At 54.6% G+C, this 25,982-nt stretch overlaps 13 protein-coding genes across 13 annotated transcripts; 6 read left to right on the top strand and 7 right to left on the bottom strand.

Moving 5' to 3' along the window:
- Positions 1–970: 970 nt before the first annotated feature.
- On the top strand, positions 971–1,419 carry LMH87_002510 (uncharacterized protein; the record flags this gene model as incomplete). The annotated part of the gene is made up of 3 exons (XM_056193978.1): positions 971–1,057; positions 1,175–1,296; positions 1,362–1,419. The coding sequence occupies 3 exons, from the start codon at positions 971–973 to the stop codon at positions 1,417–1,419; spliced, it is 267 nt and encodes an 88-aa protein (XP_056050962.1).
- A 119-nt stretch (positions 1,420–1,538) lies between these two features.
- Positions 1,539–2,138, bottom strand: LMH87_002509 (uncharacterized protein; the record flags this gene model as incomplete). Its single annotated transcript, XM_056193977.1, has 1 exon — positions 1,539–2,138. One exon carries the CDS (start codon positions 2,136–2,138, stop codon positions 1,539–1,541), a length of 600 nt encoding a protein of 199 aa, XP_056050961.1.
- Positions 2,139–2,838: 700 nt separating this feature from the next.
- Positions 2,839–5,033, top strand: LMH87_002508 (uncharacterized protein; the record flags this gene model as incomplete). The annotated part of the gene is made up of 4 exons (XM_056193976.1): positions 2,839–3,058; positions 3,845–4,255; positions 4,308–4,926; positions 4,985–5,033. The coding sequence occupies 4 exons, from the start codon at positions 2,839–2,841 to the stop codon at positions 5,031–5,033; spliced, it is 1,299 nt and encodes a 432-aa protein (XP_056050960.1).
- A 264-nt stretch (positions 5,034–5,297) lies between these two features.
- On the bottom strand, positions 5,298–7,230 carry LMH87_002507 (uncharacterized protein; the record flags this gene model as incomplete). The annotated part of the gene is made up of 8 exons (XM_056193975.1): positions 5,298–5,417; positions 5,511–5,567; positions 5,626–5,637; positions 5,691–5,801; positions 6,497–6,553; positions 6,622–6,659; positions 7,011–7,112; positions 7,185–7,230. 8 exons carry the CDS (start codon positions 7,228–7,230, stop codon positions 5,298–5,300), a joined length of 543 nt encoding a protein of 180 aa, XP_056050959.1.
- A 4,521-nt stretch (positions 7,231–11,751) lies between these two features.
- Positions 11,752–13,812, top strand: LMH87_002506 (uncharacterized protein; the record flags this gene model as incomplete). Its single annotated transcript, XM_056193974.1, has 2 exons — positions 11,752–12,133; positions 12,206–13,812. The coding sequence occupies 2 exons, from the start codon at positions 11,752–11,754 to the stop codon at positions 13,810–13,812; spliced, it is 1,989 nt and encodes a 662-aa protein (XP_056050958.1).
- A 670-nt stretch (positions 13,813–14,482) lies between these two features.
- LMH87_002505 (uncharacterized protein) lies at positions 14,483–15,535 on the bottom strand (the record flags this gene model as incomplete). Its single annotated transcript, XM_056193973.1, has 1 exon — positions 14,483–15,535. The coding sequence occupies one exon, from the start codon at positions 15,533–15,535 to the stop codon at positions 14,483–14,485; it is 1,053 nt and encodes a 350-aa protein (XP_056050957.1).
- Positions 15,536–15,905: 370 nt separating this feature from the next.
- LMH87_002504 (uncharacterized protein) lies at positions 15,906–16,514 on the bottom strand (the record flags this gene model as incomplete). Its single annotated transcript, XM_056193972.1, has 1 exon — positions 15,906–16,514. The coding sequence occupies one exon, from the start codon at positions 16,512–16,514 to the stop codon at positions 15,906–15,908; it is 609 nt and encodes a 202-aa protein (XP_056050956.1).
- A 1,021-nt stretch (positions 16,515–17,535) lies between these two features.
- LMH87_002503 (uncharacterized protein) lies at positions 17,536–18,900 on the top strand (the record flags this gene model as incomplete). The annotated part of the gene is made up of 1 exon (XM_056193971.1): positions 17,536–18,900. The coding sequence occupies one exon, from the start codon at positions 17,536–17,538 to the stop codon at positions 18,898–18,900; it is 1,365 nt and encodes a 454-aa protein (XP_056050955.1).
- Positions 18,901–19,151: 251 nt separating this feature from the next.
- Positions 19,152–19,734, bottom strand: LMH87_002502 (uncharacterized protein; the record flags this gene model as incomplete). Its single annotated transcript, XM_056193969.1, has 5 exons — positions 19,152–19,197; positions 19,261–19,276; positions 19,338–19,450; positions 19,505–19,509; positions 19,645–19,734. The coding sequence occupies 5 exons, from the start codon at positions 19,732–19,734 to the stop codon at positions 19,152–19,154; spliced, it is 270 nt and encodes an 89-aa protein (XP_056050954.1).
- Positions 19,735–19,893: 159 nt separating this feature from the next.
- On the top strand, positions 19,894–20,565 carry LMH87_002501 (uncharacterized protein; the record flags this gene model as incomplete). The annotated part of the gene is made up of 1 exon (XM_056193968.1): positions 19,894–20,565. One exon carries the CDS (start codon positions 19,894–19,896, stop codon positions 20,563–20,565), a length of 672 nt encoding a protein of 223 aa, XP_056050953.1.
- A 641-nt stretch (positions 20,566–21,206) lies between these two features.
- On the bottom strand, positions 21,207–22,169 carry LMH87_002500 (uncharacterized protein; the record flags this gene model as incomplete). The annotated part of the gene is made up of 3 exons (XM_056193967.1): positions 21,207–21,322; positions 21,385–21,817; positions 21,876–22,169. The coding sequence occupies 3 exons, from the start codon at positions 22,167–22,169 to the stop codon at positions 21,207–21,209; spliced, it is 843 nt and encodes a 280-aa protein (XP_056050952.1).
- Positions 22,170–22,550: 381 nt separating this feature from the next.
- Positions 22,551–23,893, top strand: LMH87_002499 (uncharacterized protein; the record flags this gene model as incomplete). Its single annotated transcript, XM_056193966.1, has 4 exons — positions 22,551–23,006; positions 23,077–23,236; positions 23,292–23,542; positions 23,606–23,893. The coding sequence occupies 4 exons, from the start codon at positions 22,551–22,553 to the stop codon at positions 23,891–23,893; spliced, it is 1,155 nt and encodes a 384-aa protein (XP_056050951.1).
- A 24-nt stretch (positions 23,894–23,917) lies between these two features.
- LMH87_002498 (uncharacterized protein) lies at positions 23,918–25,916 on the bottom strand (the record flags this gene model as incomplete). Its single annotated transcript, XM_056193965.1, has 3 exons — positions 23,918–24,912; positions 24,974–25,721; positions 25,797–25,916. The coding sequence occupies 3 exons, from the start codon at positions 25,914–25,916 to the stop codon at positions 23,918–23,920; spliced, it is 1,863 nt and encodes a 620-aa protein (XP_056050950.1).
- Between the last annotated feature and the right edge of the window lie 66 nt (positions 25,917–25,982).

Genomic DNA, 25,982 nt, shown 5'->3' with positions numbered 1-25,982 from the left:
GAACAAGCAAAAGGTTGCTGGACTCTAAAAATATGTGCGGCGCGAATGGTCGATTGGGAACAGTGTCGGTGGACATAAAATTGCCTGGTGTTTTCTTTTTCATTGTTTTACTTGTTTCTCTGAAGCTTCCTGTGAAAGGTCGGCATCCATACCACGGCATAGGCCTTCTCCAGGAACTACGACAGGCATTGGTTTTCTTCTTGTTTTATTACTCACAAACACATACACATATTAGAGTCTTGGGGGTCAGTTTTCGCTTTTCTTTTTTCCTATTTTATAATACTGTCTGGTTATACGCCAATTCTTATGTACCGTTCTGGAACGAACTGTTGCTATGGCCGCGGTGGAAACGGTCAAATTTGTCGGCACGAGATATGCGATCTCAAAGACGATGCGGTCTGTTGAGCCTGACAAAACTTGTGGTACAAGACAGCCCAAGACAGCGAATATTGGAGCGCCGGGCAATCGGGCGCCTCATTTGAATAATTTGAAGTTGGAACTATCTCTATTTGATATGCATTTCCACTTTGCGCATGTTCTTCTAAAAGGAAAATCCAAACTGCTAGTGCCAGCGTACTGATGTAGTATGTAGAATGGGCTCGAGCTCACAACACAGTCACGTGAACGAACCGTCGTGCTCTGTATACTCTGATGGAACGCGACGCGCTGACATAGCTACTAGATCTGTGCCAAAACGAAAATATAACAACGTGAACAAAATAATTCCGTTGTCGCAATTCAGGCCATTTCTTTTTCTTTATATACCTCCATAGCCGGCTCTACGTGGCTTTCCTAGGGGCCTACGCAACTTCACGCGGTCGGACTGAAGTCAACGTCAACAAACCCATGTGATTTTTGTGTGCGGCATTGTCTTAGACTTAGGCTCCGATTTTGCGTGCGGGTTCTTTGGTTCGTTCTTCAACAGCCAAGCTCAAATTTCCTTTCAAAGGCAAGAAACAACGTCTTGAAAATGGCGACAAGAAGTATCGGCGGGGGTGGAAATCGACAGAGCATAGCCCTCGGAGCTGCAGGTGGACAAATGAAATCAAGACAGCTAGTAATATTCCCCCAGAGATGTCCTTTTGCCCTGTTCTTTTCTTTGATGACTGAGAAGAGGAATGGATGCTGTTTGTGGAGAAGGAAAGGTTCATGAGAGCTAATGTTCCCGAGCCAGAATCATTTACACTCGCAGCTCGCCCAACTCTCCGCAAACCTCTCGGACACAGAGAACCTGTTACGCATGACGAGCGTGCAGGCCGACGCGATGAGGGGCCTGGGCAGCTGGCACGGCGCATTGTGAGTACAGTTCCTCCTCCTTCCTTTACATTGTTCAGATGGGAGTGGTGATTAACACGGCATAGATTCATGGCGGCCAGTCGAGTGCTGGGGGAAGAGAGTGTAAAAGAAGGCGCCAAGTAGCTTACGACGATGGCTTTGTATATAAAAATCATAGTTGGTATTATTGCAACAATGGCTTACGCCGGGTATCGTTTGTTATCATCTGCAGCTTCTTGTCCGCCTCGACGTCTCTCCAACTCCTATTGCGAACATCGTGCATCCTGCTCCATCTGATTTGGGCATTGGCCATCTTGTGCCGTATTTTTCCCGACCCGTAGGCTCTTCCGCACCTGTTTCTTGCCAAGCTGGCCGACCGGAAAGCGCTTGACGCCGGCGCACGCGCGGCAACGGATGACGAGGACGTCTGCCCACGGCTTGCGTCCGCCTCTGCTTGGGTTCTCCACCGCGGCGTCGCAGGACGAGCCCTCGACGAGCAGCGCGTCGCAGTACCGGCAGACGGTGCGCTTCATCTCGGGGCGCTGGCGGATCAGCAGCTTGAGGGTGACGGCGCGCATGTCGGCGAGGAGACTCCGGGACATGTTTTGCAGGGCCCTGCGCTGGTCTGCTGTGAGAGCCCCCGGCTTGGGGGCTTCCTTTGCCGATTTGGTCGGACTTGGGTCCTTCAGTCCGCCGGTTGCATCTTGTGCGCCGCTGTCGATGTCGCTGGCTGATCTATCGGGTGCACTGAGACCCTGTGGCTGGGAAGCGGTTGCCAGGAACGCAGCGGCTTGGTAGAGGTATGACGCTCTGGTGTAAATGTTTTTGTTTTGAACACCAGGAGGTGCTTTTCCCTTGGCCATTGCACCTTGCAAGAGAAGCAGCAACAATGATGACCACGTTTCTTTCTAATAAGCTGCAATGTTAGGTCAAGTTGAGAGTTGTGGGAGTGAAAATGCTAGTAAGCCAGTCACCAATCGCAAATCTTGCCAGTCTCTGTTTCTGGTACCTGGGTAGGGTAGCGCCTGCACCCACCAGGCAAGTACCCAGGTCCAGTGGCACAGGGGCACAGTGGGAACAGCACAAACATGACGGGCCAGACGCAGCGCCTCGCTGGTGGCACCCATGTCACGTGACTCCACTCCAGGTGGTCCATGCTCCAATCCAGCTTGCTCCCTGGCATGAACCAGGCTCCCCATTCTTCCCCTCCATCTGCCATCGTCTCTCGAACAGCTTGCCAAGAATCTCTCGCGCTGCTTCTCTTCTTTCTAAGATCCAGCCTCCTCTCCCAATCTTTAACGCCGTGTGCTATTCTTGCCCTATCATACCACTGCTAGGGCACTTCCTTCCAACTTCTGTTTGTCATCAAAAACTCGTATCGCCACCAACAACAGAAGCCAAACGCAGGCTTTTCATCTTTTCATCCCACCCCGCGCCACTAGACGACACGGCTCTGATCAACTCCGCGATCTGTACACGCCCGCAGCTTTTCGACCTTACTTCCGTTCCGAATTGATCATCGAGGACCAATCGCGTCACCACCAGACACTACAATCGCCCATCATGTCACACGAGGAGGATCTTATTGACTACTCCGACGAGGAGATTGGCGCCAACGAGACCGCCAACGCCGCCACCAAGAAGGGCGAGCTCGCCGCCAACAGCAACGTCGACAAGAAGGGTAGCTATGTCGGCATTCATTCCACCGGTTTCCGCGACTTCCTGCTGAAGCCCGAGCTTCTGCGCGCCATCGGAGACTGCGGTTTCGAGCATCCATCGGAGGGTCAGTCTTGAATCATCGCGCACATTCTAATTACCTACAAACAAAGCATCAACTTCTCCTTCCCCTTCCCTTCCTTGCTCTCCGTTTTCTCCTTTCTTGATACAAAGGAATGAACGCGGGAGGGGAAAGTGTCCGTCCATCTCGCAACCTGCGCGCCATCAGCAAGTCGCGCTGTCTCTCGGGTCTTCTAAGGCAGCGCGCATTGGCTTGAAACATCCAGTTGCACTTGCAAAAAAGCAAGACTGCGAATGACCGTCGCATGGGCCTCTGGTCGTCCAGGTCGACGCCATGAACCTTGGTGTGTCTGAAATACGGTCTCAGTCCACAATCTCGGTTTATGAATGCACTACTTCATAATGAAGCTGACCAGAATATGGCAGCTGTAATTTTTGAAGGAGAACTGCTCCAGCGTATTGAGCGCTCCCCTCGCTGTCATTGTCTGAATGCGACAAAGTTAAAAGCGAAGAAGCACAAGCAGTCCTGGCGGGAGAACGTCATGGCATGAGAAGCCAAGCAAACCGTTGGTGAAAGACGGAAGGCAAGCTCCCTCGATCCATGCATAATGGCACATTGGCATCGATCTTGGTAGAGTATTTGGAAGCCAGACGCGCGACAAGACTTGTAACAAGGTCATTGATGTCTGCACCCAACAGGACTGTGCCTGCATGGCTGTGCATCTGATTTGCGACCGCACTGCGACGATGGACGGACCTACCTTTGACCCGCACGCCACTCGTTTCATTTCCACTTAGCAAGACACGTTTCTAACATTCCCTCGATCGACAGTCCAACAAACCTGCATTCCTCAGGCTCTTCTCGGTGGTGATATCATTTGCCAGGCTAAGTCTGGTCTCGGTAAGACTGCTGTCTTTGTTCTCGCCACTCTGCAGCAGGTCGAGCCCGTCAATGGCGAGGTCTCAGTCGTGGTCATGTGCCATACTCGTGAGCTGGCCTACCAGATTCGCGATGAGTACAACCGTTTCAGCAAGTACATGCCCGACATCAAGACAGGCGTCTTCTACGGTGGTACTCCCATCAAGACCGACATGGAGACCCTGAAGAACAAGGACACTTGCCCCCACATCATCGTTGGCACACCCGGTCGTCTCAAGGCTCTTGTCCGCGACAAGGCTCTCCGCCTCGGCAGTGTTCGTATCTTTGTTCTCGATGAGTGCGACAAGATGCTCGACCAACCCGGTAAGTCAACCTTCGACAGCATTAGCGCACCGCGCAGACTAACAATACCCAGATATGCGCACCGACGTCCAGGACGTTTTCCGTGCTACTCCCCACCAGAAGCAGGTCATGATGTTCTCAGCGACTCTGTCCGAGGAGGTCAAGCCCATCTGCAAAAAGTTCATGCAGAACCCTACCGAGCACTATGTTGACGAGGACACCAAACTCACTCTGCACGGTCTGCAGCAGTACTACATCAAACTTGATGAGAAGGAGAAGAACCGCAAGCTCAACGACCTTCTCGATGAGCTTCAGTTTAACCAGGTCATCATCTTTGTCAAAAGCACTGTCCGCGCTACCGAGCTGGACAAGCTGCTCCGCGAATGCAACTTCCCCTCGATTGCTGTCCACTCAGGCGTGAGCCAAGAGGAGCGTATCCGCCGATACAAGGAGTTCAAGGAGTTCAAGAAGCGCATCTGCGTTGCCACTGACGTTTTCGGTCGTGGTATTGATATCGAGCGCATCAACCTGGCCATCAACTACGACTTGTCCGCCGATGCCAGCTCCTACCTTCATCGTGTTGGTCGTGCCGGTCGATTCGGTACCAAGGGTCTCGCTATCTCGTTTATCAGCAGCGAGGATGACCAGAAGGTTCTTGGCGAGATTGAGAAGCGCTTTGAGGTCGCGCTCCCGTAAGTAATCCCTGTTCTTCAGCTCTTAAAGGGTACGTTGATGCTAACTAGATGACAGTGAGTTTCCCAAGGAGGGTGTTGATGCCAGCACCTACATGGCTTCCTAGATGACAGGTTTTGGCTGTGATAAGGTTACATTATGTGACGGTTTTGCTGCAGGGGGGGGCTTTCAATTATTTACTGGGAATAAAGAAAACTGGGAAGCAGGTGAGAAAAGAGGGATGACTTTTTGGACCTTTCAGTATTGTATCGTTTAGGATTTGCTTGGTTGATTTGCACTAAGATTGAACTGCGACGTTTGCCCATACACAGTGCATGTTCTTTTAATAATAGATTAAGACGACAGCTACACCCCGGCTCGGCTTTCTCGGTCACCACACACTCAGCTTCTTGGTATTTGTGGTTGCATTGAAGGGATTGCTGATGCCATGGTGTCGGTGAGAGCAATTACCCGAGTTTGCTGCCTCGAATGGACGGGCAATGTTTGAGTTCTACCAAATCCGCCCAATTTTAATTTTTTTTTTTTTGCGAACAAGTGAAAATGTACGATGCCGATGATAGCACGCATGGATCCATTCACGTACAAGGCTCCCATGTTGCACAGGAAAAGTGAGGCGATTTATGGTCGCCGTGGCAAGGTGCTGCGCATTTCCCCGAGGCTCTCTGGGGACGGCTGCCTTTGGCACAGGGGCACGTTACTTTCGCCGCTCCCTACTCTGCCTGGTTAACCAAAACAGAACTCGTAAGATGCTGGTGACTCTGACTTGGACGAGCGCACGATCAGGAGACGAAGCTCCCCCCCCCTTGGCGTGGCGATTGTGGTCTGCGAGGCGAACGACGGGCGATGTCGGAGTGGCCAGGTCTTCTACCAGTGGCTAGGTGTTTTGCATTCGGCCTAGCGAGCGCCGACTAGAGACCGCTCCCGTCATCTCGCTGCGAATGGTGGAAACGTGGCTAATAAAGCTTATGGAGAGACCCGAATATCGGAGCCATCTCAGTCTCTCGATAATCCTCGATAATTCCCCCCGTAAGCTCTTTGCGTGTCAATTCCGCTCTCGGACTATGAACCGATGGGGGGGGGAGGGGGGAGACGGGGGCACAGTTGAGAGTTGTTGCCTTGTGTCGTTGAACAGCTGCCGGGCAGATTTTAGCGGGCTGTGCAGCGCGCAGCTGCCGCTGGTCATCGGCGGCGTAAGGTAGCCAGCGGCTGCCAAGCGTGCTGCATTTGGGACAGCGCTGCGCCCTCGGTCGCCTTTTGCAGATAGTTACAGTGACTGCGCAGTGGCTCGTTGAAGAAGAGTCGCGTTGCCAACACGGCGTAGGCTGCAACAGCCATGAGCAAACTAGCTAACGCAATGGCATTGAGCGACAAGGCGTAAGGCCCAGCTTATTCAGTGGCCAGCGGATATCATCATCTCCATACTTATATGTATCATATATGGCTTACAGTAGCTTTTGAAAGAAGGGGGTTGCAAAATGTATCTAATGTCTCGGTGGCGACATATACTTTCAGGCACGAGCTTCGTTGGCCGCTTGCAACGGTAATAATACTTCCAGCTTCACAGCTTACTTTGCAAAAGAGTGCAAAAAGAGACAGTCTCATGAACTTGGCATCTATGTAGAGAAGCTTTATCTTTGTCAGCTTAGCTGCTGCCACGATGGCCACGTCTCAGTGAACGTTCGTCCGCGACATACTATCCTGTCATCTTTGTCTTTAGGAGCCCAGGGCAATACTGCACCGCCGGTATATCTATTCCGAACTTTACCAGCAGTTGCACGTCCTTGCGCAGCCTGCAGTACGATTGGAGGTGAAGGCAGCTAGCCGCTTTGAACCGTCCTTGGAGATCGCCTTCGCCCGGTAAAGTGCTCGCGCATCCTATTATGGGGCTCTTGGGTTGTAGGTGGGCAATGACGCTGTAGTGCCGCGCACAGCACCCGTACAAGTGTCATCTTCTCAGCAGAGCACGGGAAGGGCCCGTCTTAGTAGAGAGACTTGTCAGCCCGGAAGTTCAAACGTCCTCGTGCTATACAGATCCGTTATGATTCAGAATGGCGCATTTGCAGCCCCCCAGCATAAAGGCCACGCGGGGGTGAAAGGATGGCGAGGATGACGCGCATGACCAGGCTACGGCTAGTGACGAGGCTCATCCGGCCCATCGTGAATTTCGATGAAGTGGCGGCAGGTTCTAGGCAGCGGCATCTGGCGTGAGCCTGATCCAACAACGAACGCCTGGGCAGCTTGCAGCAGAGAGCCGTACCTGCCCAGTGGTGGGGTTTGGCCTTGTCCGCCATGAATCGCGCCATGGGCGTTGAGTCATCGGGGACGAGCGCACTCGAGCTGGGCTCCGTGAACGACTCGGTCGGGCATCTCGAAGGAACGCCAGCAATTCTTGTGAGGTTATTTTTACGAACGAGGTCGATAAAAGGCTTGCCCGGAGAAACAGCTGGTGCTACGGGCAACGGCGCGGCGTCCCAGAAGAGAAGGCACACACACACGCTCGGAAAGTTTTCTACGGCTTTGCAGGTGAGTGGTGGCTCAGGCTAGCTTCGAACAACTGGGCTGCAGGAATTCCGTGCAACACGCACGCCGGCGGGAGCAAGACTAGGTAGCAAACTACTTAGACATGGCGTAAAGTGACTCTCCGGCGGGCTCGGGCGAGCGCAACCGACACAACAGCCAGGTTCCGTCTGGCTACGAATGCTGCATAAAATTGTAGCAAAGAGTTAGCTGAGTAACAAGCTCCTGGCCATGATATCTTGTCTAGATGGCTGTTTTTTTCGTCGCCATTTTTTCCCCTTCTTTTTCCGCTGAGAACTTACAGCAGCAGTTGTCATAGTCGAGTCGGCCTGAGGCAGCAAAATCGGCCCACGCCAACTTCTGATGAGATACGAATCCGCGGATAACTGTGGACTTACTCAGTACTTACAGAGGCACAGGGGTTGCCTCCGGCGGTCCGGATGAGACAAGAGCGCAGCTTTCTCTGGCAGCGCAAGCCACTGCACTGTGGTTACCCGTTGGAGGTCACTGCCTCAACGGCGAAAGTGTAAAAATAGCACGGTTTACTCCAAGAGATGTTCGCAAGAGGAAAGACTGCAGCTCCTTGTCTCGGCGACAGTGCTACCATGGCGCATGGCTATGCAAATAGTCTTGAATTTAATCAACGGCTAGTTGAGCCCTTCCTTGTGACTGAGGTATTCTGTCTTTGTTGTACCTCTACCACACAGTGAGGGTAGGGCACGCTAGCGACGCCCTCCCTCTTGCATCTCGACACGCATGGGCTGCCGGAGTCGCCAAATAAAAAAAATGATACTGTTTCGTATCAAGATGATTGTAACGTCGTGAGCGCAGGCACGTGATTATCAGAAGGCGATAAATGGCGGTAGTAAGGAGAATTCTTCCAGTCTCTCGGCCACCTCGCGTTCCTCGAAGCTCTGATGCAAGCAGCACCGCTATGGGTGATGGCTGATGATGTGCGCCAGATGGGGAAGGCGGTGAAAGATCGCATCGAAAGCATCAACCACTCAACATCAGCTATTACTAACGGTGGAGTGACATTTTCTCCTGGTATCGCCGGTCGGCCTTCCGCAGCGACGGCCGCCCCGAGAAGGGTGGTGATTCGAATGACTTGGCTAAGTCACCCGCCATTCTAATTTGATACACCTGGCAACATCCTAAGAATGACTGTGACAAGTCCCGAGGTTAAAACAATAAATATCGAGGCCTGGAAAAGCCGTGTATTACAGCAATAGCGTCGTCATATCGTGTAGAGTTTAATTGCAGGAACTGTGCAGGGTAGCGGGCTTGTGGCAAATGACAGAGTGTTCTCGTCGCTGCGTGATTCTGCCATTCTCCATAATAACCTTGTACAAATCTGGATGCTGGATGCTGGAGTCCTCAGGCACCAACACTTGGACTGGTGGCGCCCGCGTATCGCATGCACCATGACGGAGGGAGTTGACCGGGGACGGCGAAGTGCGAGGAGTTCTTGACAACAACGCCAAGCCAAACGCAGTGGCGGCCAAGGTGTGAGATTTTGCCAGCGCCCAAAGTACTTGGTACGAGTCAGAAGTACTCCCCTACAGCACGCAGGAGAATGTTCCAAGCAACCACTGATGTCAGGTCACAGAAAGCCTGATGTACCGAGACGGACACACATGCCGTGCTGGCGCGCCAGTGATTGATGCGTTGCGAACCGCAGTCACCTACCGGCATCTCTGCTGCGTCTGATTGAGGGTGACGCGATGACATGGCCGCCAAACAGGCCACATTGGCGTCCACGATAACAGGCAATAAATACTGTCACGTCTTATAGCTGGCGGGGAATACAAGCCCCTCGTGAACGCGGGAAAGTACCAGCAATCATGTCGCCACTGCGGGCGGTACACAATGCCAAGTGGGCTGTCGCTCTTGATTTCGGGGACCTTGCAACATGGTCTTTCAGTTGCCAACTTGGCCATGTCTGGTCGCCTTCCTCTTCGCCACCCATTCCGGCGCCCAGGCAGTATTCAGAGACACGCTAAAAGGCATCTGCCCCTCTCCTATCCTCTCTCGCTGGGCAAACTGGATCCTCCCCAGGCAGAACAGTTGGCGATTAGCAAGGGGCTGATGCAATGCTGTACCAGCAGCAAAATCCATGCACAGGTTTCTGGGGGTGCCAAACCGGAAAAGGCCAGCAAATAGAAAGTGAGGAAAACAAAAGTTGGTGTGGTGAAAGTTGGGCCATCTTCTGGAAGCACTGGGCACGGAGTACTAGGTACAGGAAATGGAAGCCATGGCCCTTGAGAGCCGGCCATGGCCACCAGCGCAGCATTCTTGGGAGAGTTTGCCTCCTTGTGCCTCCGTAGTCTGTAATATGTACTGGACTGGTAGGAGGACCGAGAGGCGGCTGAGCCACAAGCAGCCACGAGTACTGGAACTGGTACTGGGTACAAGGACCTGGCTCATCGCAGCCACGCCCAAATGGTCACTTCCTGGGCCGTGCCCCACCCACCTGGCGGAGCACCTGGGCTCGCCGTGGCCAATTGAGTGGCGGCAGGCAGCAGCGCTAGCCCGTTTGTGTCCTCAGCGCCGTAGCGAGTCGAATCAAGTTGAATCAAGGGGAGTCTGGCCGTTCCCCCCTCCTCTGCTGCTGGCGGAATGAATGGTCTGGCCTCACCTCCTGATACCAGTACCGTACCAGTAAAAATGTCAGAGCAGCACCGCCTGCCTGGCGCGCCGGCCGTACCAATGCCCAACTCGACCTTGTGCGTGGGCAGCGTCCTCTCTCTCTCGCGGTCTAGGTACCTCCCAGGCCGCCCCGTCATACTGGCGGTACTTCTGGTCCGGCTGCCCACCCCCCCAGCCTTTGTCATTCTCGCTCGTCGATTCCTCAAAACTAAGCCGTGACCCTCGCCGTGACTCTTGATTTCCCTCCTCCCATCGAACTGCAAAGCCGTCGCGATGAAGTTCGAACTCGCCCTGTAAACGACCAGCGACTCCTCGAAGTCTGCTTTGGTTGATCTCTCCACTCCACGGCTCACCACTCTAATAAATTATCGACATTTATTCTGTTTTATTCTGTACTTTTTTTTTTCCTTATCACGACCATCCTTTCGATCACAGTTGAACGCCTCTCTTCGACTTTGTCGGCTTACCACACACGCTCGCAGCGACATTCACTTGTACCTTGCGACCGCACCGGCAATTTTTTTTTCCGCAACGCAAACAGCTGCATCAAACAACGCACCACCTCTATACCTCGCGAAAACCTCGATACGAACAAAGAAAAGCGTGGGATTAAATATCGATTTTATCCAGCTTTCCTAGTCATACCGACAAAAGCGCTAGATTCAAAGCGAACGATTTCCTGTTACTCATACCTTTCCCCCCCCCCCGCTACTACCTACAGCAGCCCAATAGGTGCCTGGTGTCATCTTCTGCCCAGAAGACCCCCCTAGGCTCTCCCCCCAACAGCGCTGACGCTCCCTGTTGCCCCCCCCTCCTCCCCTCCGAAACCGCCTGTGGCCCACTGCCATCCCCCTCTCTGCCTGCTGCGCTCAGCTCCCGCGTGGCCACCACCTGTGCTTGCTGCCTCTTTCGCCACCCGTGCAAAGAGTCACACAGCCGCCTCCGGTATCCACACAGCACCGCGCCTCCCAGGCTGTCACCATCGGCCTCGCCTTGTCTTGCACTACGGTAAAAGAGTCACATCTCTGCCTGTCCCTCCCCTCTGTTAAATATCCTCTTGGTCGGCGCTACATCCCCTTGCAGCCGCACGTCACCTACCCGTACCTGCATATCACCAACGGTCGCGTCTTCACCGTCGCCCGGCTTCCGACTCGACACACTCCTCGCCACTCTACGCCAACCACAAACCCGCGTTACATGACAACCGTCTGACTCGACCCTCTCTGCGTCACTTTCCTCCGACAAATGGTTGACTCGATTTAAACAGTCTTCCATCGCCACAAATATTCATTTCTACAGATTATACAGTCTTGTCGAAATGCCTCTTGCACCCTACACAACTATCCCAGTCGCCGTCTCTGCCTCGTCTACCGGTTCCATCGTCAGTGTGAAGAAAGTCTCTGCTGGTCTCAACATCTAGCTCTCTCTTCCTCTCACACACACCCCGGACACTAGCTCTTGTTGAATAGCATCTGCGCATGCTTTGACATTGGTTAGCTCCACTACGACACGGTAACTTCGAACATTTGCTCAACGGTAATTCACGATTCGTCTCTCGGTTTGACATAGCCAGACGGCGACTGGAAATATTATATACGGCTTGAAAACCAACACACCTTTCAAGCCTCTACCATAATACTATATACACATTCTTCAAGATGCAGGTCGACAACAATATCTCGCCGACCTACGTCCCCACCGCCAACCAATACGCCACCTACAACAACATTCTGACCTCTTCCGTCTCGACCACCAACTCCACCTGGTCTGACACGGCCTCTCTCTATTCCGACGATACTTCTGTCTTCTCTACTTCCGACTCGGATTCTTGCGACCCTTGCTACCGCAAGCCCGCCGCGACTGTCCAGACGGCCAACTATCGATCTGCTCTGACCAAGGCTGTCGTTTCTGAGGCTCTCCCCAAGGAGTTGCGCCAGAATCCTCGGCGCTCCGGCTCTGGATCTCGTGCTCGAGGCGCTTGCCCTCCTGCGCTTGTCCGACAATGCGACCGTAAGGTCAACTTTGTCGACTCTCTTGTTGGTATGTTTTTGTGCAACTCAGGCTTTAATATTAGCTCTCCAGAATCCGCTTCTCACACACTGGCCCACGCAGATTCATCGACGCAAATTGTTGAGGCAATTTGGCCTCTCTCTTCGGCAGCATGCCGCCCTGAGCCCGGTATCAAGACAGTCTTGCCCCTGCGCACCTTTATCCAGGAGACACTCCGCCGCTCGCGCACCAGCTACTCGACCCTTCAGGTTGCGCTGTATTATCTCATTCTCATCAAGCCCCATGTCCCCAAGTACAACTTCACCATGGAGCAGCCTGAGGATCGCCACGCTGACCGCGCACTCCAGTGCGGCCGCCGCATGTTCCTCGCTGCCTTGATCCTCGCCTCCAAGTACCTCCAGGACCGCAACTACTCCGCCCGCGCCTGGAGTAAGATTTCTGGCCTCAACACCAATGAAATCAACCAGAACGAAATCTCTTTCCTCCTTGCTGTCAACTGGAAGCTGCACATTGCCGAAGACGTTTTCCAACGTTGGACTGAGATCGTTCTGAAGTACAACACTCCTCCCTCGCCTCCCTCACCTGGTGCCGCGCAGACCGTGCCCCTGCAGAGCACCGAGTGGAGGAATTTGATTCTCAGCCTCAACCCGGAGCTCACGAACATCGATGGTCTGTTCTTCCCTCAGGCGAGCCCCAAGCGCAGCGATCTCTTTGCGCTTTCTCCTCGCAGCATCCTCAACCCCCCTGTAGACATCCCTGCTGCCATCGATGTCATCCCCAAGGCCTTCACCTCTGCTCCCATTACAGTTGCGGAGCCCATGGGTACCCCTGCCTACTCTGTCGGCCGCCCTGCTCCCGCTCTTGGCCTACTGCCAACTCCTCGTCTGACGCCTCAGACCAACGGTCTCTGCACTCCTGCCGTGAGTGCGGGCTCGTACAAGAAGTCCAGTGCCATGTGCCTCGCCCTGGCCCAAGCCAACTCGGTCACCAGCACTCAGCACCTCGACCGCCTCCCCGTCTCGGTGACCTCGTCTCCTCACAGCTACTGCCCGGCTCGCCGCTCCTCTCTCGCCAACTCTGTCTCCACTGCCTCATCTCCCGAGTCGATGATATCGGATGTATCTCGCTCTTCTCGCTCTTCCTCCATCTCATCCATCTCATCCCTCGCTAGCGCGACCCTCAACTCCAAGTTGGTGGCTTCGTCGCGATTCCGTGCGGCCAAGGTGATGAATGAGAGAAGCTGCCAGAAGCCGACTGTGCCTTCCGTTCCCGAAGACTTTGGTGAGCATGTCTTTTCGTCGTCGCCCGAATCGTACACCGGCCCGGTTACGAAGCTCGGTGGCTTATCCCTGGACACCCCCCTAGCCAGACGCGAAGAAGATTTCGAAGAGTTGGCAAGAGATCCTGTCTGCGACGCCGCCCGCGCCCTACAGGACCTCCGCAACCAGGACCTGCATTCTGCCGATTCTACGCCTATTGCTCGTGCTAGTCGCAAGCGCACGCGTCCTGCTCTCATGGACGATTGCCTTCAAGAGAATGTGCGCTACCTTCTCCACGGCACCTATCCCGCCCCCGAGGCTACATGGAACATGGCTTCTTCACGCAAGAGAGTATGCTGCTCTGCTGAGGCCGCTACCGGCTTCCAGACCGCAAACCCCCGCTCCGTCCTTCATCAGGGTCAGGGCGTCTGGGAGGGCATCCTGAACTAAAGTTTTGATAAGACGTCTTGCTGCAATACCAACAGTGGTGCACACAATGCTTACAGGCTATGAACCGTCTTGGCAGCAATATAACCCCACCATAATCATACTCAGCACTCTTCTTATCTATTCCCTTTGTTCCTGATATAACACTTTCTTGTTACACTTGTTTTTATTCTGGGGCGGAGAACGGAGTCATGGCAACCGGTGCTTTTCTGCGATACCACAATGCCTTGGTGAAATGCCTTTTTTTCTCATTCACGAAGCGCGTTGATAGAATCTGGGCCGGCCTGGGCATCAGTGCTACCGCATCAGGTCGCCCACGGTTTTCGTTTGGACCGACAAAAAGCGCACAAAACTTAATAATTGCATGCATCGTCCACGGATCTGGACTGATACAGGATGATGATTAGCGATCACAGGTTTCGTTGAACAAAAAGGGGACGAATTAGAGTCGTTGATACTTGTACGAATATAGACGATTGGCATACCACCTCAATTTTTTGACGTGACACTGATTGTAACTACTTTCCTCCTGTGATTGTTTGGCTTTGCTCATAGATCCGAAGTCGCATGTAAGCGACACGCCCAAGTTACTCGTCGCCCCGTTGCACGTTATGCGAATGATTAGAACTCAACAGGATTCACTACATGCGCAGTCGGGTACTGCCATCTCGAGCTATCTCTTCCCAACAGCCGTCTCAAGAATCGCCCACTCATCCTTTTCGCTATCCAAACTACACTGCGCATCCAGCGGCAGCGTCAGCATCGGATCCGTGTGCCCGACATCTACGCCCGCCAGTATCGGGAAGCCATACCCCTCCGTCACCTCCAGCACCATGGATTCCCACTGCGCCGTCTCCTCGGGTGTGTGGCGGTACGGCCGACCCAGCACCAGGCCCGCGATGGCGTCCCACACGCCGCGGGTGCCCAGGTCGCCGAGGTTCCAGCGCGCCAGGTCCAGCGGCCAGGCGCTCGCCGCGGCGATGCCCTCCGGCAGCTCCAGGAGCAGGATGCGGCCCTTGTAGTCGACCTCCCACGGCGTGCCGAACAGCTGCAGCACGCTGGGCAGGCAGCCGCCAAACACGCGGCCCTCGACGCGCGGGCCGCCGCGGAGCCACTTCCACCCGGCGCTGGGCCGCAGCGCGCGCGCGCGCAGGTTGTCTGGCTCCCCGCCAAAGTCGAGAAACTCGTCCGTGTACTCGAACGCGCGGGGCAGCGGGCCGACAACGGCCGGGTCGCCGTCCTGCACCAGGGTCCGCAGGAAGTGCGTCCAGGTGAGCTCGAGCGGCCGGGGGTACTCGGCGAGCTGGGTCAGCGCGGATGGGCCGTAAAAGGTGCGCAGCCCGGCGCCGGCGCGCAGCGCGTGGTGCAACAGGGTAATGTCGGAGCTCCCCACGAAGATTTTGGGGTGCGCGCGGAGCAGAGCGTAGTCGAGGTGCGGGAGAAGCTCGTTGGCGGCGAGGCCGCCGACGCAGCAGACGACGGCCCGCACGGCGGGGTCGGCAAAGGCGGCGTGCAGCTCGGCGGCGCGGGCGCGGACGGCGGCGCGGTAGGAGCCGGAGGGGAGGGAGGGCGAGTAGACCTCGCGGACGCGGAAGCCCTGCGCCTCGAGAAAGGCGCGGGCGCGGGCGACGCGCAGCGGGAAGACGTGGTTGATGCGCGATGAGGGTGCGACGAGGGCGATGGTGTCGCCGCGTAGGAGAGCGGGGGGTTTGACAGTAGACGCCATTGGGACGTTCTTTCTTTCTAGTTGCGATGTAGAGACGTGTTTGCCTGTCCGCAGAGAATGCTGCTGCGGGGATGCTGTATTGGTCGTGGGTGGTCGGACAAAAGAGTGACGAAGTCTTATAAGTGAGAGCTGAGCGAGGCAGTGACTAATAATACAACGGGCTCAAAATCGGCATAAGCAGCTGCCGCCGGAGGGCTACAAAATGCCCGAGGGAGTCATATTGGCGTTGGAACAGGGTAGCTGACCCTTTTCAATTGGACTAGAATAATCTCGTATTGTGTGCGCGGCGCCTGGTATCATGAAAACAAAAAAAAGCCATCCACGCCTTCGCGGGTAAGCATACTGCCTACCGCATAGGCCGCCTCTCCATCTAGCTCGAGGCACCGCCCGCCGCGACCGCCGCTCTTCTCCTCCTTGCCTTTTCATAGATTGCCAGCATTGTCGCGGTGGCCATGATGTCAAACTCCTGCCCGTACCCTACGTTGATCTGCAAGACGCCGCACGAGGACCACCCGCGCGTGCCCGTAAACACGCCCACGACCTCGTCCGTCGCGACCTCGACGAGCTTGAGGTCGCGCATCTTCAGCGCCGACGACTCCATGCCGTCGGCGCTGACCTTGTGCGTGCGCTTCCACACAAACGTCTTTCTCCCGCCGTTGGCGCTTGCGCCGGCGGGCAGCGCCAGGGACCACTCGTGCGCGGACGCGTCCCGCGACTCGCGGCTCAGCTCCTCCCAGACAATGGCGGGCGAGCTGGGGTCGCCGAGGCCGATCTTGGCGTCAAAGGAAAAGCGCGGCAGGTGCGCGACGGCGACGACGGCGCCGGACGCGTCGCCGCCGGCGTGCAGGGTCAGGTTGGCCTTGCTCCTCGTGAAGACGGACTGGTCGACGTAGTAGAGCGGCTTGCCGTCGGGGTCGAGCACCGTGTAGTGCCGGCTGAAGCGGCCGCGGTTGATTTTGAACTGGCGCGGTGCAGACATGGTGAACGAAGGAGCAGCCAATTCCTAATGTTGTACTTGAGATTGGTGAGATTAGAAGAAAGGAACGAGTGGAGGTTTATAAGGTAAATAAGACGAGACACTTCCTGTTCCTTGGTTTTAGTAGCACTAAACTAGTGTACGCATTCGTCACGTTCCGAGAATACGGTGTATACGGGCGCACAGGGTTGGTGGAGATCAACACTTGCGTGCTGCGCGGCGAGCAACTCAGCGTGTGTAACACACTGATGCCCCTTGTTCGGCCGGAGAGGATTGAGTAGCAATACTCTGAGGGAATAGGCTGCTTGGTACATAACAGTAGACTGACGGATTGGCTCGGCTCGTAGCAGACTACAAAGGCACTAAACAAAGCCAAGTACAGCCAAAAGCACCGCAGCGGCAATACAATGTACAAGGAGACCAAATGAACAGATAACCCTGCAGTGGGCGTTCGATAAACTCCGACTGTGCTGTATTCGGACGCACAGCAAACTACGACCTTGATAGTTTTACACATCAGTGGTCTGTAGATCTAGCATCGCCAAGCCAATGGAGCTTATATCCGGCTTGGCCGCTTTAGCGCCGCACATTCACGAGCATCAATGCTCATTGCTCATCGACCAAGTGCAAGATGTAAAACCACAAAACAAAACTTGCCAAGCCTTTATAATTCGCCTACTGCCACTTCTTCCCCATTTCTGAGCACACCGACGGGCCGGGCGGCCGATCGCTGTCTCAATGGTGGAGATGACGCTAAAATCACGCAATTGATACATGGTGCTCCGAATAAGGCAAGAATGGGGAAAAAAATTGGATTTCTTGTAAATGAACATGGCCTTACTTTTTACACTTACTATATACTCCAAGTAGCTTACTTTCTGAGCCTTTTGCCATCTCAAGGACACAGTGACAGTGCCAGCTTCGTCTCATCTCTGCCGTCCTGCATCTCACTCCACTGTCGCGTGACAAAACTGCCCAGCTGCATCTCACAGCCGTCTCTCGACAACGACAACCGCCAATCGTGATGCATGCTCGCTCTGCTGGCGCCGTGCTCTCCCGAGCAACCGGCTCATCGCGCATCGCGACACCCCGTCCCCGGACACTGGCGACCGTCACGGACGCTGCTCGTCCCGTCGGTTCCGGCGGCTCCTCCCACAACCACAAGGTCGTCATTGTCGGCGGCGGCGCGGCCGGTTCCAGCGTGAGCCATCAGCTGCTGCGCTCGGGCAAATACACGAGCGACGACATTGCTGTCGTCGACCCGGCGCAGTGGCACCACTACCAGCCCGGCTGGACGCTCGTCGGCGGCGGCCTCAAGGACAAGGACGACCTCAAGATGCGCATGTCGGAGATTCTGGACCCCAAGCTCAAGTTTTACAACCAGGGCGTCAAGACCTTTACCCCCGAGGACAATGCCGTCACGCTGTCGACCGGCGACACGCTGCAGTACGAGCAGCTCATTGTGTGCCCGGGCATCAGCATCAACTACGACAAGATCAAGGGCATGCCTGAGGCTCTTGCCGACCCTAGCCTGCCCATCTCAACCATCTACGGCTACGAGGGCGTCGACAAAGTATTTGGCACCATTGAGAAGCTGCGCAAAGGCAAGGCTCTGTTCACGCAGCCCGCCGGCATGATCAAGTGCGCCGGCGCCCCCCAAAAGGTCATGTGGCTGGCGCTGGACCACTGGAAGCGCGCGGGTCTGTACAAGGCCGGCGACGCCAGCTCGGACATTAGCATTACCTATGCCACGGCGATACCGGCCATGTTTGGCGTGCCCAAGTACAGCGCCGCCCTCGAGGCTCTGCGCCAGGAGCGCGGCGTCGAGGGTCTCTTCCAGCACGACCTCGTCGAGATCAACGGCGACAAGGCCGTCTTTGCCCTCAGCGACGGGTCCACGGCCACCCGCGCGTTTGACCTGCTGCACGCGGTGCCCAAGATGGGCCCGCACGCGTTCGTCGCCGGCAGCCCGCTCGCCGACGCCGCGGGCCTGGTGGACGTGGACCAGGAGACGCTGCGCCACAAGACGCACGCCAACGTGTGGGCGCTGGGCGACGCCTCGAGCCTGCCGACGGCCAAGACGGCGGCGGCGGTGACGTCGCAGGCGCCGGTGCTGGTGGCCAACCTGCTGGGCGCGCTCGAGGGCAAGGCGCCCGCCGCCGCGTACGACGGCTACACGTCGTGCCCGCTGACGACCGAGTACGGCAAGGTGCTGCTCGCCGAGTTCAAGTACGGCGGCCAGCCCAAGGAGACGTTTGCCAGCTACGGAGTCGACCAGGCGACCCCCAACAGACTCTTCTACCACCTCAAAAAGGACTTCTTCCCGTGGGTGTACAAGAACCACATGGTCAAGGGCAGCTGGGGCGGTCCCAAGGGCTTCATCCGGTAGGGGAGGACGGAAGCATAGAAAGGCAATGAATTCATAAGAAAAAGGATGCGAGGTGAAAATTTAAATACCAGAGATATCATGGCCGACACTGCATCGGCTTCAGGCAAAAGTACACTACGGCAACGGCCGCTCGCTTAGTTTGCTTTGTACACACAGACTATAAAAAAAACCCGAATATAGCAATCAAATAAGCACTTTGGAGTTTCGGTGGTATGCCCTGGTGACTGGTTGTGCGCGGCAAACTGGCATGTTTACCAGCGGACACACTTGCAGGTTTGCTTTCGCGGGCAAGCTTGACTTGTCAAGTCATAAGTTATAAGTACGGACGGGCGCTCAAGCGAAAAGTCTATTGAGGCATACAGTGTGACGCTACGACCTGTCGGAAGCAGACTTTTATTCCGTGACAGCCTCACAGCCCTGAATTGGACCGGTTGTACCACTGCAAACAGAAACGAGCAAGCTGGGAGGCGGCGAATTGTTTGCCAGCGACGCTGTGGCCTGATAATTCATGCAAGGGCGGCGGGCGCAGACACTGGCACGACTGGCCAACCTCCCCCAGCTGTTGTTAGCTCGATCTTGGCGGTGGAGAAGAATGGCCGCTCACTGGTTCTGTCCTGTAGATGGACCGACTTTATGGAAACCGCCTTTGTGTAATTCTCGTGCAACTACTGGCGGAATATTGTAGCAAATAACTAGATATGCTGTAGAAACTTGACAAGAAATCTGCCGGCCACCAAAACTTACAAGTATAAATCCTGTAATAGCAAAGCTCAGCTGCAGACGCCAGGAGCTGGGATACGAGATCTGACGAGCCGCGACGTCATCCGGGCCCATCTCAGCCCACTTACACTTACACTGCCTTGTCTGCAAACCAGCCTTGCGATTTTAAAAGTGCATATAGCCTGTTGCCAAGGACCTCCTGCGATACCCAGAGCTGATGTCCATCCCATAAGTCAAAACTCCCCAAATCAAAACGCCATACTTTCCACAATCATGCGCTGTTCCCTCACTGCTCTCGGCCTCTTTGGCCTCGCCTCCGCGGCCCCTGCCGCCTGCCCCAGCAACCACAACCTGAGCACCTCCAAGGGCCTGAAGCTGCGCGTCAAGCTCCAGGATCCCGCCAAGGACCTGCCCGCCTCGCCCGTCGGCGGCGAGTACGTCACGTCGATCCACGACGGCGCCGGCACCAACCTGGTGGGCTTCAAGCGGGACGCCGGGCGCGTCTTCTACGTCAACGGCACGGGCTCCGCCGCCGACGACGACGACGGTCGCTTCTGGAGCACCGTCTCGGACGGCGGCACGCCGGCCGCGCCCTACGGCCTCGCGCTGCACGCGCTCGACGACGACCCGGACGTGCAGGTGGCCCGGCTCGACGTCGGCCTCGGCGACCGCGGCATCTACGTGCCCGCCGAGGATGCCGGCGGGCGCGGCCCGCAGCTGCTCCCGACCGGCTGGCTGGCCTGCGACGAGCCGCTCGCCTACTACGGCGGCAAGCACTTCAGCGTTCTGCGCCGCAGCGCGTCCGGCAGGGCCCCGCCCAAGGAGTGCGTGCTCGTCGTGCTGCTGCCCGAGTGCGCGGAGCTCGACGACTTGCCGGACGGGGCCCTCGCCAGCCACGAGTTTGCGCAGGAGGTGAGCTGCTACAAGGATGCCTCCAAGGTATAGAAAGTGTGGATTTTACGAATTATGGGATACGGCACTACCGACTGTAGAATTGTAAATGGAGCCTCGGAGTATAAATCTTTTTTGGCAGGTTTAGCACACGTATAGTTGAGTGCTTTTCTGGGTTTATTTTTATTTTTTAATTTGTCATGGCTACTACATCGAGGAACGTGGGGATATCAACAATCACTTATGCTTACTACAACATCGAGTATAAAATGAAATTTGTGTAGGATTCGCCGTCTTTGTGTCCCACATGCATCTTCTGACTTTCTGGTTGGGCATATAGATTGCAGAGTAATGGACATTCTTACCAATACCGTAGTGTAGTACTGGTGATTAGAAACAGCAGCCACGTAGACACTTCATGTTGTGCACACGAGTTGGCAATCCGAACCGAGAGACTTACCTTCATAGAAAAGCGTACAGCTAGACAGGGTATACCACTGTCCTTGTTAGTCACGAGGCAAATGTACTGCAAAGACCACATTTCCAACCATTGAGTGCTACTTTATGCTATTGATAACATCCCTGAGCGGTATGAAGGCCATTCTCATCACCACCATGATTCCAGAAAAAGCATTCAGTATCTACAGAGTTTCGTTTGGGTTTCTTCAGCTGGGTGTTCCACAACCTAAAAGGCATTACATCTCCTCGTCATGGGATGAATTGTTTTCCACCTTGGTAGGAACAGTGGAAAACGGCGCCGCAAACCCATACGTCTTCCATCCCTGCTCATACTCATTCCCCTCTTCTCTCTCTAATAGAGCGTACACATTAGCTTATGACAATATGTTTTTGCCCGAGACGAGTCACTCTTACCATGGTCAGGGGGAAAGACTTTCCTGCGATGTTCGTAATACTTTTTTCGCAGGTCCTTACCGTCCTTGGCCATATAAAAAGTTGCATACAAGCTAGTCCGGCTCTTGTCTGTTGTGTTGCTTTGTGAACGGTGAGCTAAGTGGCTCCCAAACAGCAAAAGGTCTCCTTGTTTGAGCGGAACTTGTGTCCACTCGCGGCTGTCTTCCCATTTCTGACTTATCCTGCCTCCATTGGCAAACTCAATTGTCGTTTTGTGGGAGCCGGGGACCACCTCCAAGCAGCCGTTGGCGACTGTCGCTTCATCCACAGCAATATTTGCTGTAAGATGTGCGATATCGCCGATGTGGCTATAGGCATGATAATCCACATGAGCGTGGAAGCCGTTTCCGTTAGGTAGCTTGTAGTTGATCTTGTCTTTGAAAAGGATCATATCCTAGTTATAGTGTGAGTATGAAATAACAAATTCTGAAATGCTCCATACGTAGGCATACCTCGCCTGATAATTGCTTCAAAATACCGCGTAGCCCTTCGCCGTGAAGTAATTCGCCCCATTTCGCATGATAGTCGACAAAATTTTCCGTCCTCATTTGCTGTCTGCTCCCGGAAGTAGTCGTTTCAAAGTAGGGCATCCATTTACCCTTCTCAAGAGGCCACTTTCGAACCTGCTCTGCCCACACTTTGAGCTCCCCGGGGTCGGCAACGAGGTTATGCTCCTTAGCGCTAAGAACGAGGTAGCCGTTGTCCTTGTAGAATTGGAGTTGTTCCGAGGAGACTTGCGACTGCATTTTGGGAACCACTGGCTGCCGTAGGGTCGAATAGTGGCGCAAGCTCTTGAAGAAAAACAGAGGCCCAGTTGGAAAAAAAAAGAGAATTTCAATGATGCTGAAATGACTGCTTAAAGTAGTCGCCCAGCTTGTCCCGACAGCCTTTGGCGAGTTGTGTAGCCAGCAGGCCGGAAAGAATTCCGGCCCCAAGAAGCGTGCGGATCCGGCGGCGTTCATCCCGGCCGACGGTCGGAGAATGCACCCAGGACTTCCACCCGAACTTGTTGATTGCATTATCCACTGGCCTGGCGAATACTTAATTGACAGAATGCACTGCAGGTCTACGACGGAAATGCTACTCATAGCACGGTTTAAGGATTCGAATTGCCGTCATCTTTCAGGATGGCTGTTGTCTCTGGCTTGTTGCCTTCAGCAGCCTCCCATGTGAAAGAAACAGTCCACCAGCTTTTTTCATTCATACAACTACAAGGTAATACAGACTATATAGGAGAGCAAGTATCACAGCTTGAGCACTCTTTGCAATGCGCCCATCTTGCAACTCAGAGCAGCCTCTACAGGCACGACCACGAAGTCGTATTGGGAGCGCTACTCCATGATGTTGGGCGCTTTATACCCGCCGCCAAGAATATGCCCAAGATGATTGCACCAGACGGGTCATACGTCGGGAGTTGCAGCCACGAGGTGCTTGGAGAACGCTATCTTCGCCAATTGGGCTTTAGCGACAAAGTATGCCAGCTGGTTGGCGCACATGTGGTCGCAAAGCGCTACTTGACAGCGGTAGAGCCGGGGTACTACGAAGCGCTGAGCACGACGAGCAAAAGGACATTGGAGTACCAGGTTAGAAGAAACAACTTTTGGCTGCATGCCAAAAAAAGAAAAACGAGAATATACATCTGACTACCTCTAGGGAGGCAGATTTACGCACAAACAGATTGAAGAGGCACAAAAGGATCCACTGCTCGAGGCAAAGCTGGCTGTCCGAAAATGGGATGATCTTGCCAAAGATCCCCGCCTGCAAGTCCCTGGTCTGAACGTGTACGAGGCCATGGCAATTGAATGCTTGGCGGGTAGGTGATCTTTCCGCATTGTGGCCCCCAGTGCTTTACTGACACCTTGCGCTAGCCGCCAGAAAAACGTTTCGAGTTGGCAGCGCGGCTTTCAATCTGCCTTCGCGCCGCACTGCCATTATTGGTTTGCCGGCCCTACCCAGAGACGTGGCGGATGCCGCTGGCGCTGCGAACCTGACAAACTTGTCCGCGTTCGTTCAGCGGAGCAGCTTCGCAATGGGCGACAGAGAGTCCAGCGAGTGTGATCTGGAACGCAAGGGGTCTGTGCCTGCGGAGGAAATCTTCAGCTCGGCGGATAGATTCGGGGTACGCACATGCGTTGTGCGCATCCCCAAACCTGATGAACACACAGCAATTCTCGAACAGCAGATAAATTCCGCTCTTCAGCCCTTGCTCAGTGGCGACAGAGACGTTGTGCTTGTCTCTTTGATGGACTTTGAGGCTGGCGCTGACATCGTTCACCTACTGATACTGATTGACGCAAAGATTCAGCAGCTGGTCCAAGATGGAGCATCGGTAATAGTTGCCGAAGACTGGGACGAGTTGAACGGAACAGCAGCATCCATAGTACTTTGCACACCAAAGCTATCGGGCGGTACTTCTGCGGGCGTTTTGTTAGCGGGTCAACATGATGTCTGGGAGATAGCTTTCAACTGAGTAAAATACCTTGGTTGGCAATAACTATAAATCAGTGGCCCAGCAGCTAGGATCAGATACTAGGGTCTGAAAGTCAAAATTCTCAAAGATGTCGTAGTTTTGCAACCAATCCATCTCACTCTCTCGCCCTGAAGAAAGGTCTGGCGATGAAGGTCGTGCTGCATCTACGCTAATCTCACCCCCGACACGCCCTTCGCGTGCCTTTTGGGCAAAGTTCTTCAGCCCCAAGGTCGCGGCAGCCAAGAGGTGCTTTGCGTGCATTCTTTCTGTAACCTCATGAAGAATAGAAACCATTCTCTTGACCATGTCAAATATTCTGGCCTTGTCTACCCACACAGAGCCGTGATACTTGGTTGCTACCTTGACGAGAAATACAATCGCAAAGGTGATCATCATGTCAAAGCAAAGTGGCAGCCCGTTCAAGTACTTCTGCATCTCCACATCGGAAATGAGGATATTTAGAATTGACGTGGCCGAGAAAATGGCAGAGTTGGCGACTTCTTCTTGGTCAGGGAGCAGGGTTTGCGAGGACACTCCTTCCAGCCCGCGAAAAGCGTGGGAGCAGAGGTAGAGCTTGGCAAAGTAAAAGTGCAGGCCGACGCCTTTTGTTGGATAATTTCCCACTCGCTCGTTCGGCCCGAACCTGTCCTTCCAGTCGGCATACCATGTGTCAAGCTTAATGCCAAATCGCCGTAGTTGGATCAATTGTGTCGAGGAAAGAGGGTTGCCAGTCTCCGTTCCAAAGCAATCAGATATTTCGCCATATATCGACCACAGTTTTACTTGCGTTACAAGCCGCACGTCATCCTCGGTGGCGTTTTCGGTTTCTAAGAGCTTCATGGCAGCTCTAGTGCTGGTAGACTCGCGAGTCAGGGGTGGCCTACCATAAATGACCGAGTTGTGATGGTCACAGACGTACACGAGATAGTAGAGGCGCGTCCTCATGTAAGCGTCTGCATCACCGTCCAGTGCACAATGAATAGCACTGTGTAGACCAATCTCAACCGATATCCTCACAGCTATGCCCGTCGCGACTAGTATTAGCACAGCGTAGTCGAAGACAGATTATGTCGTCCTCACCAGAACCAGACAGCGCCCAAGACAGACTGTTCAGCCAGAATCCGCCGATGCACAGGCCGCGCACGTCGTCCATATTGTGCTTGCCCAAAAGCGATTTTGAGGAAACCAAGTGCTGCAGCTCTGCTAGGCAGGCCTCAAAAAGATGACCGATATGCGCTGAGTGAAGCGCTGCAACAGTGCAGATAGCTGCTGCGAGCAGAGGAGAACTGTCCAGCACTGCTTCCAGAGTCACTTCATCCGCGACGATTTGGTACAGTAGATGATTGAGCCGCTCCCGGTAAATTGTAAACAAAGCCTGAGCCTCTTCAATCGTGACGATTCCCTTCGATACCAGTGTCGGCGTCTTCGTTGAATTTGTCACCTCTGGCGCGGCGTCACGGATCTCAACTATGACAGATGCTGGCATGGATGACGGCTCGCATTGCGGATCCACCGCCCAGGAGTGATCGTTTACTTGAGTACTGTGGTTGTGGTTAGAGTTTTCTGATGATTTCTTCTGCGTGCTATTCACTAGCAGCTGATCGAGGTTGGACCCTTCCTGGGTAGCTAGTTGTAGCTCCGGCATGTGCAGCTTGTCCGCAAGGGAGCCAACGGCACATCGCAGCATTTCTAGCTGCTTGGTGACAGCCTGCTTCCAGACGACGTCATCCTCCATTAACATTTGTAGACTTCGATTTATGGTGCATGGTAGTGACCGTGATTTGCAGCGACTGCACGGCGCCTTGCCATTGATCATGTGGCATTTGATCTGTGGAACACCGAGTCAGCAAACTGCGTCTGTTGTCGCTATGCAGTTGAGCTGCCCTTTTGCGCTCCCCCTTACTTTTTGTTTGCGACACGCAACGCAAGCCTTGATTTTCCTCGAGATTTCCGGCGGCTTGCCGTCTCCGAATGAATTGCGGAGGGCTTCGACACCACGGACGGGCGGGACTGAATCGACCATTCTGACCGGAGCTGGCCGAGCTGATGAACGGGGAAGCACAAACAACAGGTCAAGCTGCGAAGTTGC

The sequence above is a fragment of the Akanthomyces muscarius genome, chromosome 3 (assembly GCF_028009165.1).
Source record: "Akanthomyces muscarius strain Ve6 chromosome 3, whole genome shotgun sequence".
NCBI classification, from domain to species: domain Eukaryota; kingdom Fungi; phylum Ascomycota; class Sordariomycetes; order Hypocreales; family Cordycipitaceae; genus Akanthomyces; species Akanthomyces muscarius.
This window is presented reverse-complemented; position numbering and strand designations above follow the sequence as displayed.